Raw genomic sequence first — 19,922 nt, 5'->3', positions numbered from 1 at the left:
CAACCTGTTCCCGTGAGTGGCGCCGTCACACCATGTCTTCAAAGATGGCTGCTACACTTGACGTTCGTCAGAAGGAACGTGCTGTCATAGAATTCCTGTGCTGTGAAAACGAGACAGTGGGGAATATCCACAAAAAGTTGAAAAAGGTGTAGGGAGATGCTGCTGTCGATCGCAGTATAGTTAGTCGGTGGGCAAGCAGGTTACGTGATGAAAGCGGGCACGGCGATATTGAGGATTGTCCTCGCAGCGGCAGGCCTCGAACTGTACACACTCCAGACAATGTACAGAGAGTTAACGAATTGGTGACTGCTGTCAGACGCATCACAGTGAACGAATTGTCACGCTACGCTGGGATAGGGGAAGGAAGTGTTTGCAGAATACTGAAAGTGTTGGCGTTAATAAAGGTTTGTGCCAGGTGCGTTCCCAGGATGTTGACAGTCGCTCACAAAGAAACAAGAAAAACGGTATGCAGGGAACTTTTGGAACAGTACGAGAATAGTGGAGATGAATTTCTTGGAAGAATTGTGACAGGTGTTGAAACATGGCTCCATCATTTCTCATCAGAGACGAAGAGGCAGTCAATGGAGTGGCATCATGCAAATTCAATAAAGAAAAAAAAAAAATTCAAAACGACACCTTCTACTGGAAAAGTTATGGCTACGGTGTTTTTCGATTCCGAAGGACTCTTGCTTGTGGACATCATGCCAAGTGGAGCCACCATAAATTATGATGCATATGTGACGACACTGAAGAAACTTCAAGCTCGACTGAGTCGTGTTCGACCACATCGGCAAAAGCAGGATGTTTTGCCGTTGCACGACAATGCACAGCCACATGTCAGTCAAAAAACCAAGGAAGCGATCACAAAACTCGGATGGACAACACTGAAACACCCGCCTTACAGTCCTGACCTGCCTCCATGTGACTATCATCTCTTTGGGAAACTGTAAGACACTCTTCGTGGAACAAGGTTTGAAGATGATGATTCCCTTGTGCACGGTGCCAAACAGTGGCTCCGACAGGTTGGTCCAGAATTTTACCGTGCGGGTGTACAGGCGCTGGCTCCAAGATGGTGTAAGGGAGTTGAGAGGGATGGAAATTATGTGGGGATATGAAAATATTGTTCCTAAAGGATGTATCTACACACTGTTAAACTTTGAAACATGTAGAGTAAAAGATGGATTTAAAAAAAAAATTGTGTGCATTTCTTTTGGCGTGACCCTCGTATCTGAACGAGCATCAAAGTTTCTGATGTGATGTTCTCACCTATGGTGGTATCTTAATTTCGTTAGATATTTCCGTAGTCTACAGCAGGGGTCTCCAAACTTTTTAGTCCGCGGGCCACATTGACTCCTCCACTAAGTCATAAGGGCCTAGATCTACCTAGTGGGATTAAAGCACCCTAGCACTCCATGATCACCGTAATGTAAGGCTAAAGGAAAGATGAAATCGCAAAAATCTAAGGTTCTGGCAATAGCTAACACCGAAACGAACTACGATTTTTATTTAATTATATAATTTTGATCGCTGAACGTACCTGACCGAAATTCTGGCGTATTTTATTCTGGCGAATTTTACCGACAAAAAAGTATGTCACTGCACATTCTTCACGAAAGCGTCCTGCAAAGTCAACGAAATCTCAAAATCATTGTTAGCAACACTATTACTACAAGACGTAGAGGTAGAGAATGTCAACGCATTGTTATTTCAAGCGGCGCAACAGTAAGTTTAGTTATGTAGTCTTGTAGCGAGTAGCAGAGCCAGAGCATATACACTGCTGGCCACCGTAAATGCAACACCAAGAAAGACAAGAGGTAGCACAACAAAATTTATTTTGTAGATAACATGTTGACCAAGTATCAAATGATTACGTTTACAGACGTCTGTGACATGTGGTTCCTGCCAGAATCAATGATTACGTTTACAGACGTCTGTGACATGTGGTTCCTGCCAGAATCAGTAGCCAGAGTAGCCGCCATTGTTGGAGATCACCGCCGCCACACGTCTCGGCATAGAGTCAAAGAGACGTTGGATGTGTCCCTGGGGTACAGCAGCCCAAGCAGCTTCCACACGTTGCCAAAGATCATCTGGTGTGGCAGCTGGGGATGTAATCTGGGTCACTCGTTGATCAATCATGGACCACATGTTTTCTATCGGCGAAAGATCCGGAGAGCGAGCCGGCCAGGGAAGCAATTCAATCTGGTTATTGACGAAGAAACTTTGGACAATGCATGCCACGTGTGGTCGCGCATCATCCTGTTGAAATATGGCTGCGGCCGAGCCCAGAAGGTAAGGAAGGAGAACTGGCTCCAGCACCTCTGGTATGTAGCGCCGGCTATTTAAAGTACCGGCAATGCGCACTAGAGGCGTGCGAGAGTAATATCCAATACCGCCTCACACCATAATACCCGGTGCAAGACCAGTGTGGCGGTGCATAATGCAGCTGTCCAGCATCCTCTCTCCACGGTGTCTCCACACTCGAATCCGACCATCGTGGTGCTGCAGACAGAAGCGTTCTTCGTCAGTAAAGACAACGTCATTCCATTCTGCCGTCCACATCCGTCTGTTATCACACCATTGGCGACGGAGACGGCTGTGGTTCTGCGTCAATGGTAGACGAAGCAATGGACGTCTTGCGGACAGACCACTCTGCTGTAAACGGCGTCGAATGGTACGCGCAGACACTGGATGATGCGTTACAAACGCAATGTGCTGTGCTATGGTTCGGGATGTCACTGAGCGATCCGTCACTGCCATGCGCACAATTTGCGTATCAGCACGTGCAGTGGTGCACTGAGGTGAATGCGATCGACCACGTCGGTCCGCCGTACCCTCCTGCATCCAACGGTCACATATCAGCATTACAGTTGTTTGGTTTCGTCCAACACGACTAGCGATTTCTCTGTATGATAATCCACAATCTCGGTAAGCCACTATCCTTCCTCTGTCGAACTCGGATACTTGATCAAAAGATGTTCGCTGTTGTCTACGAGGCATAACTGATCGTCTTGTGAAACAACCACAAGGTAAACACACGTGCCGAACGTACACTCGTCGAAATCGCCAAGCCTTAAATGGCGCTATGAGGTGGCGCCACAGGCGCGCGTGATGTGCGTCTGCGCTGAAATTCTAATCAGTTGCATATCTCATCGCTGCAAACTCATGGTGTAAATTTCACCTGATTCGGATGCTTCCTTCAGGGTGTTGCATTTACGGTGGCCAGCAGTGTATTTGATAGTTCTGTTGGGTGATTGTGTCCGACGATGTCCCGGTGTACTGGTCGCGATAGGCCTCGAAACTCAATTGTTGGCAGTATAGGTGCCACCTCAAACATCTGGCGGGCCGGATACCGGGGATGTCCGGCCAGCTAACGCGGGCCGGTTTGCCCGCCCTCGCGGGCCTGTTTCGTCCCGCGGGCCGTAGTTTGGAGACCCCCTGGTCTACAGTATATGTGAGAGAACCAACAGCACTACTAAACTTATTACGTGTTGCAGGAGAATGATAGGATATGTGTGAAAATTGTTTTTCACAGCAACCGTATTTGTCGTCGGTGGTACAACTCGGCGCTGTTGGCATACTTACCGCAGCCAGGCGGTGGCGCCAATAGGTTGGCGAGCCAGCAGGCAGTGGCGCCAGCGAGCGCAGACAGCAGCGCCACAAGCAGCCAGGTGGCCGGCCGCGGAAGCCTGCCCGGCGCCCCGACAGCGGAGCACCCGTGCGTCGCCCCTCCTCGCGAAGAGTGGTTAACGGTGCACGCCGGCGACCTGCAAGACGAGTTAACACGTGCCCACTCCGTTTTGCCTGTAGAGGGCCACACTGTCTGACAGCGTAACCTGTGTTACAAAATCGTCAGTCAGGATAAAGTGCTTTAAAGAAGAAAGACTGAAGTGTATAGTCCAGTTGAGGTCATTAAGAGAGAAAGTTGAAAAACCCTTGACCTAGAATGAGATTTTCACTCTGCAGCGGAGTGTGCGATGATATGAAACTTCCTGGCAGATTAAAACTGTGTGCCCGACCGAGATTCGAACTCGGAACCTTTGCCTTTCGCGGGCAAGTGCTCTACCAACTGAGATATCGAAGCACGACTCACGCCCGGTACTCACAGCTTTACTTCTGCCAGTACCTCGTCCCCTACCTACCAAACTTTACAGAAGCTCTCCTGCGAACCTTGCAGAACTAGCACTCCTGAAAGAAAGGATATTGCGGAGACATGGCTTAGCCACAGCCTGGGGGATGTTTCCAGAATGAGATTTTCACTCTGCAGCGGAGTGTGCGCTGATATGAAACTTCCTGGCAGATTAAAACTGTGTGCCCGACCGAGACTCGAACTCGGGACCTCATATCAGCGCACACTCCGCTGCAGTGTTCGTGTTGTATCCATCATCATCATTCGTGACAGTGGGTAGATTGGACTGCATAAAAAGCTGGAATGTGTAAAAATTGGGACTTTGTACGGGCGCTGATGACCGCGGAGTTGAGCGCCCTACAAACGAAACATCATCGATGCTGTGAAAAAGGATTTCTTTTATGTTTATACCACACTTATCTCTCTGGTTCGTGTGGGACTACATCTGAGGTGTAAAATAATGGATATAGTCCGAATAAACAGTATTTGGTTGTTCACTTTTTTCCTAAAAACTGAATTCTTCTGTTTTCACAATTCAAGCAACCTTTATTAACACTCCTTCATAAAATATCGATAGTTAAGAAATTTTATTTGAAATGAAAACGGAAATTTTTCGTCCACTTTGTAAGTAGAAACAGGAAGACGTGCATTATTCATAAAAATGATAATGAATTTTACGATTACAAAATGTAAGTACTTCTAATTGAACGGAAAAAAAGGGATATCGAAGGCGAGATTCAAACCATCGCTCTATGAAATGCAGCCACTTATATCAATGTAATACGCTACCGATTACGCTGCATGTCCAAGCGCCTGTAGATTCTGAAATTTACGAAAAACCTTAAGAAGAACCTATTTATCGGCACTTTTTAACCGTGTTCCACTCGCGGGTTTCACTACGGAGCAGGAAGCAGCCTCAGCCATTTTCATACTGCGTATTAACAGCACGACAATCAGAGTACAACACTACAGAGACTGCGACTGTTCAAGATTTTTGAATTAAAAACTACATAGTTAAAGCGTGATGAACAAAAACGCTGATGGTTGTTAATACGTACATACTTACAATTTCATTTAACATGACTTAGTTAAAAAAATGTTGTGTGACTAGGGCCTTCCGTCGGGTAGACCGTTCACCGGGTGCAAGTCAAGAGCGAAACAACGCCAGCGTACGTGTGCTACGGCTTCTGACAATCATTGCCTTTGTGTTTCCTTACATTAGGTTTATTCTTATGATGAACAGAGTATAGGTGGTACCTACTGCAGCCTACATCTTACTGAATCTGCTTAGTGTATTCATCTCTTGGTCTCCCTCTACGATTTTGACCCTCCGCGCTGCCCTCCAACGCTAAATTGGTCATCCATAGATGTCTCAGAACATGTCCTACCAACCGAACCCTTCTTCAAGTCAAGTTGTGCCACAAGCTCCTCTTCTCCCCAATTCTATTCAATACCTCCTCATTAGTTATGTGATCTACCCATCTAATCTTCAGCATTCTTCTGTAGCACCACATTTCGAAAGCTTCTATTCTCTTCTTGTCTAAGCTATTTATCATCCATATTTCACTTCCATACATGGGTACACTCCATACAAATACTTCCAGAAACGACTTCCTGACATTTAAATCTATACTCGATCTTAACAAATTTCTCTTCTTCAGAAACGCTTTCCTTGCCATTGCCAGTCTACATTTTATATCCCCTCTACCTCGACCATCATGAGTTATTTTGCTCCCCAAATAGCAAAACTCCTTTACTACTTTAAGTGTCTCATTTCCTAATCTAATTCCCTCAGCATCACCCGACTTAATTTGACTACATTCCGTTATCCTCGTTTTGCTTTTGTTGATGTTCATCTTATACCCTCCTTTCCAGACACTGTCCATTCCGTTCAACTGCTCCTCCAAGTCCTTTGCTGTCTCTGACAGAATTACAATGCATCGGTGCACCTCAAAGATTTTATTCCTTCTCCATGGATTTTAATAGCTACTGCGAACTTCTCTTTTTTTTCCTTTATTGCTTGCTCAATATACAGATTGAATAACATCGGGGAGAGGCTACAACCCTGTCTCACTCCCTTCCCAACCACTGCTTCCCTTTCATACCCCTCGACTCTTATAACTGCCATCTGCTTTCTGTAAAATTTGTAAATAGCCTTTCGCTCCCTGAATTTTACACCTGCCACCTTCAGAATTTTAAAGAGAGTAGTCCATTCAACATCGTCAAAAGCTTACTCCAAGTCTACAAATGCTAGAAACGTAGGTTTGCCTTTGCTTAATCTTTCTTCTAAAATAAGTCGTAGGGTTAGTATTGCCTCACGTGTTCCAACATTTCTACGGAATCCAAACTGATATTCCCCGAGGTCGGCTTCTATGAGTTTTTCCATTCGTCTGCAAAGAATTCGCGTTAGTATTTCGCAGCTGTGACTTATTCACCTGATAGTTCGGTAATTTTCACATCTGTCAACACCTGCTTTCTTTGATAGGAATTATTATATTCTTCTTGAAGTCTGATGGTATATCGCCTGTCTCATACATCTTGTTCACCAGATGGTAGAGATTTGTCAGGACTGGCTCTCCCAAGGCTGTCAGTAGTTCTAACGGAAAGTTGTCTACTCCGGGGCCCTTGTTTCGACTCAGGTCTTTCAGTGCTCTGTCAAACTCTTCACGCAGTATCATGTCTCCCATTTCATCTTCTTCTACATCCTCTTCCATTTCCATAATATTATCCTCAAGTACATCGCTCTTGTATAGACCCTCTATATACTCCTTCCACCTTTCTGCTTTCCCTTCTTTGCTTAGAACTGGGTTTCCATCTGAGCTCTTGATATTCACGCAAGTGGTTCTCCTTTCTCCTAAGGTCTCTTTAATTTTCCTGTAGGCAGTTTCTATCTCACCCTTAGTGAGATAAGCCTCTACATCCTTACATTTTTCCTCTAGACATCCCTGCTTAGCCATTTTGCACTTCCTGTCGATATCATTTTTGAGACGTTTGTATTCCTTTTTGCCTGCTTCATTTACTGCATTTTTATATTTTCACCTGTCATCAATTAAATTCAATATTTCTTCTGATACCCAAGGGTACCTACTAGCTCTCGTCTTTTTACCTATTTGATCCTCTGCTGCCTTCACTATTTCATCCCTCAAAGCTACCCATTCTTCTTCTAGTGTATTTCTTTCCCCCATTCCTGTCAATTGTTCCCCTATGCTCTCCCTGAAACTCTGTGCAACCTCTGGTTCTTTCAGTTTACCCAGGTCACATCTCCTTAAATTGCCACCTTCTTGCAGTTTCTTCAGTATTAATCTACAGTTCATAACCAATAGATTGTGGTCAGAGTCCACATCTGCCCCTGGAAATGTCTTACAATTTAAAACCTGGTTCCTAAATCTCTGTCTTAGCATTATATAATCTATCTGATACCTTTTAGTAACTCCAGGGTTCTTCCATGTATACAACTTTCTTTCATGATTCTTAAACCAAGTGTTAGCTGTGATTAAGTTATGCTCTGCGCAAAATTCTACCAGACGGCTTCCTCTTTCATTTCTTAGCCCGAATCCATATTCACCTACTACGTTTCCTTCTATGTGTCTATCAAACGTCCAGCATAAATCGCGTGCTCACAGATATTACTGAACATATCTACAATGTTTTTGCGTCCTGCGATGCATACTGCCCGCACTGCAGCACTAGGGACACCGTCAGTTTAACTGCACTGAAGAGCCAAAGAAAGTGGTACATCCTCGCGAGCACGCAAAAGTGACGCAACACGACGAGGCATTGACTCGACTAATGTCTGAAGTAGTGTTGGAGGGAACTGGCATCATGAATCCTGCAGGGTTGTCCATAAATCCATAAGAGTACGAGCGAGTGGAGTTCTCTTCTGAACAGCTCGTTGAAAGGCATCCCAGATATGCTCAATAATGTTCATGTCTGGGGAATTTGATGGCCGGAGGAAGTGTTTAAATTCAGGAGAGTATTCCTGAAGCCGCCCTGTAGTAATTCTGGACACGTGGGGTGTCGCATTGTCTTTCTGGAATTGCCCAAGTGTGTCGGAATGCAAAATGGACATGAAAGGATGCAGGTTATCAGACAGAATGTTTACGCACGTGTTACGTGACAGAATCGTATCTAGACATATCAGGGGTCCCATATCACTCCAATTGGACACGCCCTACTCATGACAGAGCCTCCACCAGCTTGAACAGTCCCCTGTTGACATGCAGGGTCCATTGATTCATGTGCTTGTCTCCATACCCGTATATGTCCACCCGCTCGATACAGTTTGAAACGAGACTCATCCAACCAGGCAACATGTTTCCAGTAATCAACAGTCAAATGTCGGTGTTGATGGGCCCAGGCGAGGAGTAAAGCTTTGTGTCATGCATTCAGCAAGGGTACACGAGTGGGCCTTCGGCTCCGAAAGCCCATATCGATGATGTTCCGTTGAATGGTTCGCGCGTTGACACTTGTTGAAAGGCCAGAATTGAAATCTGCAGCAATTTGCGGAACGGTTGCACTTCTATCAAGCTGAACGATTAAATCTGCAGCAATTTGCGGAACGGTTGCACTTCTATCAAGCTGAACGATTCTCTTCAGTCGTCGTTGGTCCCGTTCTTGCAGGATATTTTTTCGGCCGCAGCGACGTTGGTGATTTGATCTTTTACCGGATTCTGATCCTCACGGTACAGTCGTGAACTGGTCGTACGGGAAAATCCCCACTTCAGCGCTACCTCGGAGGTGCTGTTTCCCACTATAACACCACGTTCAAACTCACTTAAATCTTGATAAACTGCCAGTGTAGCAGCATTAACCGGTGGAACAAGTGCGCCGCACACTTGTCATTTATAGGCGTTGTCGACCGCAGTGCCGCATTCTGCTCGCAGTGCCGTATTCTGCTCTTTTGCATGTCTCAGTATTTGAATACGCATGCCTATACCAGTTTCTTTGGCGCTTCAGTGTATAACCACCTGGTACTACAACGACTAATCCAGCTATTAGGGCAAGTGCGACTGAGCTGTTCCCTCAAACATCTGGTAAAATGTGGTAGGGCCGCGTCATGCCGGAAACACACATCAGTCCACGAGGCCAAAAGAACGTCCTCGGGGTGTTGATAAACAAACTTTCCAAAAAATGCAAGTAGTTCTGTCTTGTCATTCGCTCATCTAAAATGACTGTACCTATCAAGATGTTAATGATCTTGCCACAGCAATCATTGATGGAAAAACTAATCTCGAAACTGGTTTCCCCTGTAGCGTGGGGATTTTCCTGCGACTATCGACGATTATTACATGTGTCGTTGATTCCATTCCGTGTAATGTAGCTTCATCGATGACTAGTATCAATAGAAGCAAATGACGATTGCCATTCAACCAGTGACAGAATTGAAGTCACGTGGCATTGTCGACAATGTAAGGATTGCGGATACGCTATATCTGAAATGGGTACAAGTTTCTCGCATGTTCGTCATACATGTGTTCGTGGGACATTGATGCATGCAGTATGTCGCCGTGTGCTGTTAATGAGACTACGCTGCACTTTCAACAGTTATGTTGCTATTGCTGCACAGGCTATTGAACTACACGTTCAGACAGAAAATGGGAACTTGGAGAAACACCTGTTTCACGTAACGTGCTGAAAATCGTGGTAAACACACTACGGTCAGGAATTCTATGTGGCGGAAAGCACCGACGCTATTCTTCGACAGCAGGTGGAACACAACCATGCAGAATCCGTAAACATATACCATATTTGCGTATTTTTCATTATTGTAGACGTGTGTCATTTTAGCCAGTGCACGTACACCACAGTTACCGACGACTGATGATGCTTTACCTCAATGAAGCGAAACGCGTCTGGTGAAAAAAATCGCGCATTTTTGTAGTTGCAACGAGAGAACAAAAATACCCTCAAGACAGTTACCGGTCCTTCTCTCTACTACACTCTCAGTCTCATGCACTACTTCACTCGCAACGCAAAATGGGCACTTGCGCGTTTAACGGCCAGTTTAATGCCAGAAACACATCCATAGAAAACAGGTTGAAATTAACGAGGCATACTGGGCTAGAATAAAACGTCAAAGACGTTCACTCGGTAAGAAACATACGAGCACATCACTAGGTCAAATACAAACGTACGAGGTCTCTTCAAAAAATTCCGGAACATTCTTAATTTCACGTTAGTGGTGTGTTGCAATGAAATGCGGTTGGCATCTCGGCATACCCCTTTGTTTAAGGTGTAACTGCCGGACGTTCCATTGTTGCATGTTGTTAGTTATTGTTCAGTGCTGTATTGCGTAGAATAGTGTGTCGGAGAGTTTGCGACTTTCGAGTAGGCAGAATTACAGGAGCAACGCATCTGCGTTAAATTTCACGTGAAACTCAAGAGAACCTTTACAGAGACACAACAAATGTTCAGGAGCATTACGGCGATGGGTACTTAAGCCGTATATGGTGTTACGAAAGGTTCACACGCTTTAAAAATGGCCGCACGCAAGATGAAGATGACCCTCGTTCAGAACGCTCTTAGATGGCTACCGACGACGATCATGTCAGAAACGTCAACGAAATTTTGGGTGCCAATCGAAGACTGACTGACCGAGAGACTGCAGAAGAATGTAACATTTCAGTTGAATCAAGTCATGAAATCCTGACAGCATCTTGGAATGTATTATGTTGTCGCCTAGATGGTCCTACGGCTCAAGAGTCAAGATCAGTAAGAACTTCGCCTCGCAATGTGTGAACAACTGGATCGCCTAAATAAGAGAATCATAACAGATGATGAGATGTGGGTCTGTGGTTATAAAGTTGAGACGTTGAAAGGACGTGAATCTGCAACAATAGACGAGATAACAGAAAATTCCCAGAGGGGGCTTCATGCAGTCCACCAAAACGCGTACCAAGACTGCTTCCAGAAGTGCCCAACACTGCTTCTGGAAGTGCAAACGGCGTTGGTGCGGCGTCTCAATTGTCGAGGAGAGTATTTCGAAGGGGACCATGCACAAAAAGTAAGAGGTAAGTGTAGAAAAATTTTGTATACAAAGTTCTTGAGCTTTTTGAACAGATCTCGTACATTAAACGTTTTCTATCTTGGAAACCATTCGGAATGGGACGTATGTCTATATGAAGTCTTTTGCTTCAAATAAGCGTTTTTTTCATGTCTCTGGTTATTGATCATTCCTCCTGGGAGACCCTGTACATGGACTGTAATGGCCCTATAACACACTCTATGGGTAATGCCGAAAGCAGGTTTACATCAGTCGACCTTGCCCCGTTAAAAACGTGTTTCTGAGTTCCGTATTCTAGGAAGTTGTTAATATAGTCAAAAATCTGGTCCAAAACTCCGTAAGATCTTATTTTGTTCTCAACGCGACAGAGCAGAACTGTAACAAATATCTTCAGGAAATCGAAGATTACTCGATCAACCTAGACGGCGTTGTCTACGGACCTCTTGGTCCCATAGACGAACAAAGCGAGTTAATTTTGGCAAGATCTCAGTTTTCAGAATCAATGTTGTTCCTATAGATGATATTTTCGTTCCCCCACGACTCACAATACGGGAGCCTAAAATTCTACAGTCGGTTATGACCGCGGTACAGGCCTATACATTGGTGCATGTGTCCAATGAACCTTCTCGAAAACGGTTTTGTTATGCCGGTATATTTCACGCAAATAAATTGCAGCGTTTTTTTTAAAGTTAATCTGTGATATACTTTTGTTCTTCTTTAGTGTATCTGTCTTCTGAGAGGTTTAACTGGAGACTCTTCATGGTGTCCTATACTGAGCATCTTCCTCCATCTGTTTTTATGTTCGACCCATTCAAATGCTATCCATCATTCCAATTTTCTTCCTACCTCTTTCTCTCATTCCTTCCGCTTTTCTCCATAGGTTCTTTGTTGCAGACATTTCCTACGCGGAATCTGTCCCAGCCAAGAATTTTCCCTGTTTCTGATCACTTCCAACGATATTCTTCCCCCCCCCCCCCCCCCCCCCATCCGTCCCCCCCGTATTTTCTTCACTACTTCTTCTTTCTTAAGCCTGCCAGTCTTTCTAAATACCTTTCTTCTCGCTTTTTAACTCTCCATGATTCACTCCTTTATAGAATTACATTCCAAACATAACATTTATCAAACATTTTCCTCGTGCCCATTTGTTTTCTTCTAGCGATTAGTAACTGCTCCACCTCTTCAGATTCTCTCGTTCCAATAATATATTTCTTCGTATTTCTTCTGCGCAGCCTTCGTTCCATGTAATTAAACTTCCCAGCTACAGAGAGGATTTTATGTACTCTATCATTTTTCGCATTAGAATATGTTAACTGGCGCTTTCTTCTTGTTCATTCTCTTCACTTTCTTTATATGGGTTTTAAATTGTGTTGTGTCTGTAGAAAAACCAGTCTTAACTGCAAAATACTAACGCAAATTATAAGTAGAAGAAGGAACCACATGTATATGCCAACTTAGGAGAAGCTACGTTTGAGTTCCGAAGAAATGCAGAAAAACGGAGAGGTATCTGTTGAGAGGCTGGACAGATGTGTGTTTCCTGAAGAGGGGCAGCAACCTTTTCAGTAGTTGCAGGGGCAACAGTCTGGATGATTGACTGATCTGACCTTGTAACACTAACCAAAACGGCCTTGTTGTGTTGTTACTGGGAACGGCTGAAAGCAAGGGGAAACTACAGCCGAAAATTTTCCGAGGGCATGCAGCTTTACTGCATGGTTAAATGATGATGGAGCCCTTTGGGTAAAATATTATGGAGGTAAAATAGTCCCCCATTCGGATCTCCGGGTGGGGACTACTCAAGAGGACGTCGTTATCAGGAGAAAGAAAACTGGCGATCTACGGATCGGAGCGTGGAATGTCAGATCCCTTAATCGGGAAGGCAGGTTAGAAAATTTAAAAAGGGAAATGGATAGGTTAAAGTTAGATATAGTGGGAATTAGTGAAGTTCGGTGGCAGGAGGAACAAGGCTTTTGGTCAGGTGAATACAGGGTTACAAATACAAAATCAAATAGGGGTAATGCAGGAGTAGGTTTAATAATGACTAAAAAAAATAGGAGTGCGGGTAAGGCACTACAAAGAGCATAGTGAACACATTATTGTGGCCAACATAGACACGAAGCCCACGCCTACTACAGTAGTACAAGTTTATATGCCAACTAGCTCTGCAGATGATGAAGAAATTGATTAAATGTATGATAAGATAAAACAAATTATTCAGGTAGTGAAGGGAGACGAAAATTTAATCGTCACGGGTAACTGGAATTCGAGAGTAGGAAAAGGGAGAGAAGGAAACATAGTAGGTGAATATGGATTGGGGGTAAGAAATGAAAGAGGAAGCCGTCTGGTAGAATTTTGCGCAGAGCATAACTTAATCATAGCTAACACTTGGTTCAAGAATCATGAAAGAAGGTTGTATACATGGAAGAGGCCTGGAGATACTGGAAGGTTTCAGATAGATTATATAATGGTAAGACAAAGATTTAGGAACCAGGTTTTAAATTGTAAGACATTTCGAGGGGCAGATGTGGACTCTGATCACAATCTGTTGGTTATGAACTGTAGATTAAAACTGAAGAAATCCAAAAAGGTGGGAATTTAAGGAGATGGGAGAGGGATAAACTGACATAACCAGAGGTTGCAAAGAGTTTCAGGCACAGGATCAGGGAACTGTTGACAAGAATGGGGGAAAGAAATACAGTAGAAGAAGTATGGGTAGCTACGAGAGATGAAATAGTGAAGGCAGCAGAGTATCAAGTAGGTAAAATGACGAGGGCTAGCAGAAATCCTTGGGTAACAGAAGATACACTGAATTTAATTGATGAAAGGAGAATATATAAAAATGCAGTAAATGAAGCAGGCAAAAATGAATACAAACGTCTCAAAAATGAGATCGACAGGAAGTGCAACATGGCTAAGCAGGGATGGCCAGAGGCCAAAGGTAAGGATGTAGAGGAATGTAGATACTGCCACAAGAAAATTAAAGAGACCTTTGGACAAAAGAGAACCACTTGTATGAATATCAAGAGCTCAGATGGAAACCCACTTCTAAGCAAAGAAGGGAAAGCAGAAACGTTTCATAAACAGCACTAGAAAAAAAAATAGAGAATCATTTCGCAGAAGACGCGATTCAACGTCATTTATACAGATATCATAACCACAGAGATTGGCTTACATTAGATACGCTTCGGACGACATTGCGGAAGCCGAATGCTTGGCGGCAGTCAGTTAATCGCTGCGACAGCGACAGCAATGAAAAATGCAACAGTTTTCTACACTGTAATGGTATAGCGTAGTAATCATCATATAAACCTGACGGGTTGAAGGTTCGAGGATCTTCAAATGCAGTGAAATTTTTTTTTTTTTTCTAAATCTAATCAAAATACTTTGATTACCATGTTTATTCAGCTCTTTGGTTCAAATGTATTTTTTTTTTTAATTTCTAATTCTTCTACGCGTCATTTTGATCATTCCACTGATTTTATTATCTAGTCTTATTTTTCTACCTATGATCTGCTTGTGCCGCCTGTAATCTGCACCCAAGTGCCAACCAGGACTGCTCAATGGTTGGTAAGACGGCATTCCGTGTAGCCTGTGTGAGGACAATTTCAGGTAACCAATGAGAACAAGAAATTAGTTTCCCTTTACAGCTGAAACTGAAATTTTGCTGAGGAAGACAGCTACGCGACCAAGCATATTACGACATTTTTCTGTGTTCCGTTTGCTCGTAGACTTTACGGCCTCAGGCATCGTGAACAAAGCGATCGTGATTTTCGCACTGCCGCAGATTGCTGATAGCCGTATTGTCGGATACATTGCACGTCACAGGATTGTGGATAGGTTAGCTACAAACCTTGCTGTCCGCCGCAGATCAGTCACTGGTCTCTTAAAATCATCTGCCGACAGGACACCTCCCACATATGTCATACCTCGCGCCGGCCGCTACCCCCACATTGCTCCGCGTTACACATTGAAATCATTTGTGAAGCGACCCGCGTGTTTCTGTGTTGCCGCTAACCAAGCGGTAGCCGGCAGCGGATGCGGCAACACTGTATTGGCAAGTGATAGACGTCAACTATCAAGTAATATTAATCAGACTATAGACAAATTTACAGGCTTAGATCCGCATAGAGAGTATTGTCTGGCGATCCAGTTCTCTCAAAGTCCACTAGTAGACGGCTGCTACAGCAACACTACTAGCCATTAAAATTGCTACACCAAGAAGAAATGCAGATGCTGAACGGGTATTCATTGGACAAATATATTATACTAGAACTGACATGTGATTACATTTTCATGCAATTTGCGTGCATACATCCTGAGAAATCAGTACCCAGAACAACCACCTCTGGCCGTAATAACGGCCTTGATACGGCTGGGCATTGAGTCAACCTGAGCTTGGATGGCATGTACAGGTACATCTGGCCATGCAGCTTCAACGCGGTACCACAGTTCATCAAGAGTAGTTCAAATGGCTCTGAGCACTATGGGACTTAACATCTATGGTCGTCAGTCCCCTAGAACTTAGAACTAGTTAAACCTAACTAACCTAAGGACAGCACACAACACCCAGTCATCACTAGGCAGAGAAAATCCCTGACCCCTCCGGGAATCGAACCCGGGATCCCGGGCGCGGGAAGCGAGAACGCTCACAAGCTGCGGACCATCAAGAGTAGTGACTGGTGTATTGTGACGAGCCAGTTGTTCGGCCACCATTGACCAGACGTTTTCAACTGGTGAGAGATCTGGAGAATGTGCTGGCCACGGCAGCAGTCGAACACTTTCTGTATCCAGAAAGGCCAGTACAGGACCTGCAACATGCGGTCGCGCATTATGCTGCTGAAATGTAGGGTTTCGCAGATATCCAATGAAGGGTTGAGCCACGTGTCGTAACACATCTGAAATGTAACATCCACTGTTCCAAGTGCCGTCAATGCGAACAAGAGGTGACCGAGACGTGTAACCAATGGCACCCCATACCATCACGCAGGGTGATACGCCAGTGTGGCGATGACGAACACACGCTTCCAATGTGCGCTCACCGCGATCTCGCCAAACACGGATGGGACCATCATGATGCTATAAACAGAACCTGGATTCATCCGAAAAAATGACATTTTGCCATTCGTGCATCCAGGTTCGTCGTTGAGTACACCATCGCAGGCGCTCCTGTCTGTGATGCAGCCTCAAGGGTAACCGCAGCCATGGTCTCCGAGCTGATAGTCCATGCTGCTGCAAACGTCGTCGAACTGTTCGTGCATATGGTTGTTGTCTTGCAAACGTCCCCATCTGTTGACTCAGGGATCGAGACGTGGCTGCAAGATCTGTTACAGCCATGCGGATAAGATGCCTGTCATTTAGAGTGCTAGTGGCACGAGGCCGTTGGGATCCAGCATGGCGTTCCGTTTTACCCTCCTGAACCCAACGATTCCATATTCTGCTAACAGTCACTGGAACTCGACCAAGGCGAGCAGCAACGTCGCGATCCGATAAACCGCAATCGCGATTGGCTACAATTCGACCTTTATCAAAGTCGGAAACGTGATGGTACGCATTTCTCCTCCTTACACGTGCCATCACAACAACGTTTCACCAGGCAACGCCGGTCAACTGCTGTTTGTGTATGAGAAATCGGTTGGGAACTTTCCTCATGACAGCACGTTGTAGGTGTCGCCACCGGCGCCAACCTTGTGTGAATGCTCTGAAAAGCTAATCATTTGCATATCACAGCATCTTCTTCCTTTCGGTTAAATTTCGCGTCTGTAACACGTCATCTTCGTGGTGTAGCAATTTTAATGGTCAGTAGTGTACATTTGCATGATGGCTGTGAAATGGAAGGTATTGCACGACTGTGTTTCTGCTGTTCCACTCTCGAATTGTGTGTGGGGAAAATGAAAATCTAAAGCTTTCCGTACGAAACATGGTTTCTCTTATTTTATAGCAATGGCTTTTTCTACTGGTGTAAGTAGGGGAAATCAAAATATTTGGCATCAGAAGAAATTTCACTGCAATGAAAAACACCTTTGTTTTGAAGATCGTCACAAAACGAACCTCCACTGTTTCAACAAGCTTTCCATGGAACCTATCGCGCAATAATCCCATGAGGTTCGTTTGTTTTTAAAGTAACTTCCTTAGCTAAAGTATTGCATCTTCTAAGTGTTCCGACAGTTAAATGTTGTGTTCAGGTTCGCTTTTCTTGCAGAAATTTCTATTCGATGGTATCAATTTTAGTTCTTCCCCACTGAAACCCCTACATAATTTGGGATGAACGACATCATAATTTATATAATTTATCGTGTAACAGAAATGCAACGGAATCTTCTTAGAACACATGTGGAGGACACAAAGATATTATTATTCAAGGTCAACAGACACTTTTTGCACCATTAAGATATTTTGACTTTGTAAGAGAAAATCATCACGAATTCAGACGCATAGCTGAAATGATATTTTCCGAGCATGCAGTTTTATTAAAAACGCTCACGAGGAACAGCGCTAAAAACCTTTTGTACTTTTAGTAAGATGGAATGAAGTCGAGATCTCATACGATAAAAGAAACAATCAACCCACAGTTGAGCTACTAGGCGCCGTATATATGCGGTCGACAAATTGTATGACGCACAGGTGAACACGGAAATATTCGTTTCGTGCTGTGTTAAGAATGCGTGGAGCTTTTCTCAACATTATGTCGTTTTGCATTGTGTCGTTTGAATGTGGCGTCATTAGTCAATGTTATGAAAAGAACATGAGACCTGCTGTTGCCAAGTACATCTCGATTTTGGCTACGATGGGGTAGATATAATCTTTCTCCTCTACTGCTCAGTCTGTATGTCGAGACAGCAATGATGTAACAAAAAGGTTCAGAATCTGAACCAAAATGCAGAGATACCAAGGATAATAATTCGATTTTGACATTGCTATTCTCAGTGCAGCCGAAATTAGCAACCCAGGCCAAAAGAAGTGTACTTCCGTTAAGCAGAAGTCATAATTTGAGGACGAAATTTGTGAGAATGTACTTCTGGAGCACGGCGATGTATAGATGTATAGAAGTGAGAAAAGCGAGAAATAAGAGAATGGAAGCATCTGAGATATGGTATGAAGGGGAGTAAATATGATGAAACTGGTCTAAAACTGACATTTTCCCATTGTCTCTCAATAATATTTTATCTCTTCTGAACAATGTGATGTATTATTTGTCGTATCATTCCAGTTGGAAGTACACTTCTTACCCTTCAAGATTTAATAGTGGAAACGTTATAAAATCCAGTCGAGCTGCATTAACGTACTCAAATATCTTTATCTCTGAAAGTATTCAGTCTGAAAGGCTATAGTTTTCAGCAATTCATTCCTTGATTATGTGTTCATGATTTCATGATTTCACGTAAGAGGTTGGATGCGCTGTGTAGAGGTGGCAGAATTCCACATGCATCTAGTGCTTTGCAAGTGTTGAATTGTAAAGAAAATGACCTTCAACTGGTAAAGGAAGATTTACAGGTCAGAGCATTGATGAACTCCAGCATTATTATTGAATGACAAGAAAATACGACCCATATGAACGACAAGAAATGAAAAGAGCAGCGTAGGCTACACTCTTCCACTAATCATCCAGTGATGACACGATACCCCTATACATGATCATTGTCCACCGGGTGCAGAGTCAGGAGGTAAGTACTGCAAAGCTCCGGCAGTAGTTAGAGAGGAACAGTTTAGGCATAAAAACAGCAAGCTATTTGCAGTCATGGAAGCTATTACACCTGACCTTCTTTCCAGATGTCTCCATGGTCGAATGCAAAACCCGAATGAGTGTCTCAGTAACATCATTTGAAGACGCATGCCAAAAAATGTGGTTGCAGGAACGAAAATTCTATATCTGGGTGTTTGTGATGCTGTTAAAACATTTAATGATGGTAACTTTCACTGCTATGAGTGTGAATCCTGAATCCTTCCTGGTGATGATGACAAAGTTTTATGAATTTATTTGTAAAAGTATAGACAGTAGAAAATAAAATGTCCTGTGGTGCCTCTCCTGTTCCAAGTCGGTCCGTTTGACGTCCTACCCCCCTTAAATGACCATAAATATAAGATAACAGCCTGAGTTCCCAGCGTTGCTCACATATGTACCTACTCCATTTCTATTAGTCCACCTCCTCTTTCCCCCATCCTCTGTCCATATCCATCGCCTTCCTCTCTATCCATCTTATTCTCTCCCCTCTCTCCATCCACTTCATCCACGCCGCACTCTCTGCCCATCTCCTCCTACCCCCCCCCCCTCCAATCTGTCCATCTGCTAAGCCCCTATCTCTCTCTGTCCATCTTTCCTCCCCACACTCTCTGTCCATCTCCTCCAGCCCCTCTCTCTCTCCACATAGACTTCCCTTTCTCTGTCCATGTCGCTCTCCCCATGTCTCTGTCGACATCGTCATCCATTTCTCTCAGACCATCTCCTCTTCCCAATTATCTCTGTCCACACTTTCTCTCTGTGTTCATCGCTCCTCTCCCTTTCTTTCCAGTTATCTCCGTCCACTCTTCCTCTCCCCTCTCTGTGCTTATCTACTCCTCTCCCTTTCTTTGTCCATGTCACCCTCCCCTATCTCTGTGCATCTCCTCCTCCCCATATCTGTTTCCATATTCTCTGTCTGTCCATCTCTCCCTCCTCCTCCCCCTTACGTCTCCACAGTATCAACCGGACAGCAGTAAGACTTTGCTGGTTCTTACCCCCACAGCATTTCTTTCCAGACAGTGAATAGTATGTGCACCAAGTTTGGTTGAAATTGATCAAGGGGTTTAGGAGGAGTTTTTCAC

General features: G+C 44.2%; 1 protein-coding gene across 1 annotated transcript in view; it reads right to left on the bottom strand.

Annotated features, from left to right (window-relative positions):
- The window catches only part of LOC124798158, an 83,264-nt gene that overhangs the window by 29,269 nt on the left and 34,073 nt on the right, over positions 1-19,922 (bottom strand). Inside the window, exon 3 of the mRNA XM_047261439.1 lies at positions 3,583-3,764. Coding sequence (XP_047117395.1) covers positions 3,583-3,764 — 182 coding nt within the window. The remainder of the gene's footprint in view (positions 1-3,582; positions 3,765-19,922) is intronic.

Source organism: Schistocerca piceifrons, chromosome 5 (genome assembly GCF_021461385.2).
Source record: "Schistocerca piceifrons isolate TAMUIC-IGC-003096 chromosome 5, iqSchPice1.1, whole genome shotgun sequence".
Taxonomy (NCBI): Eukaryota; Metazoa; Arthropoda; class Insecta; order Orthoptera; family Acrididae; genus Schistocerca; species Schistocerca piceifrons.
Note: the sequence above shows the minus strand (reverse complement) of the source record. Positions and strands in the feature narration are given on the sequence as shown.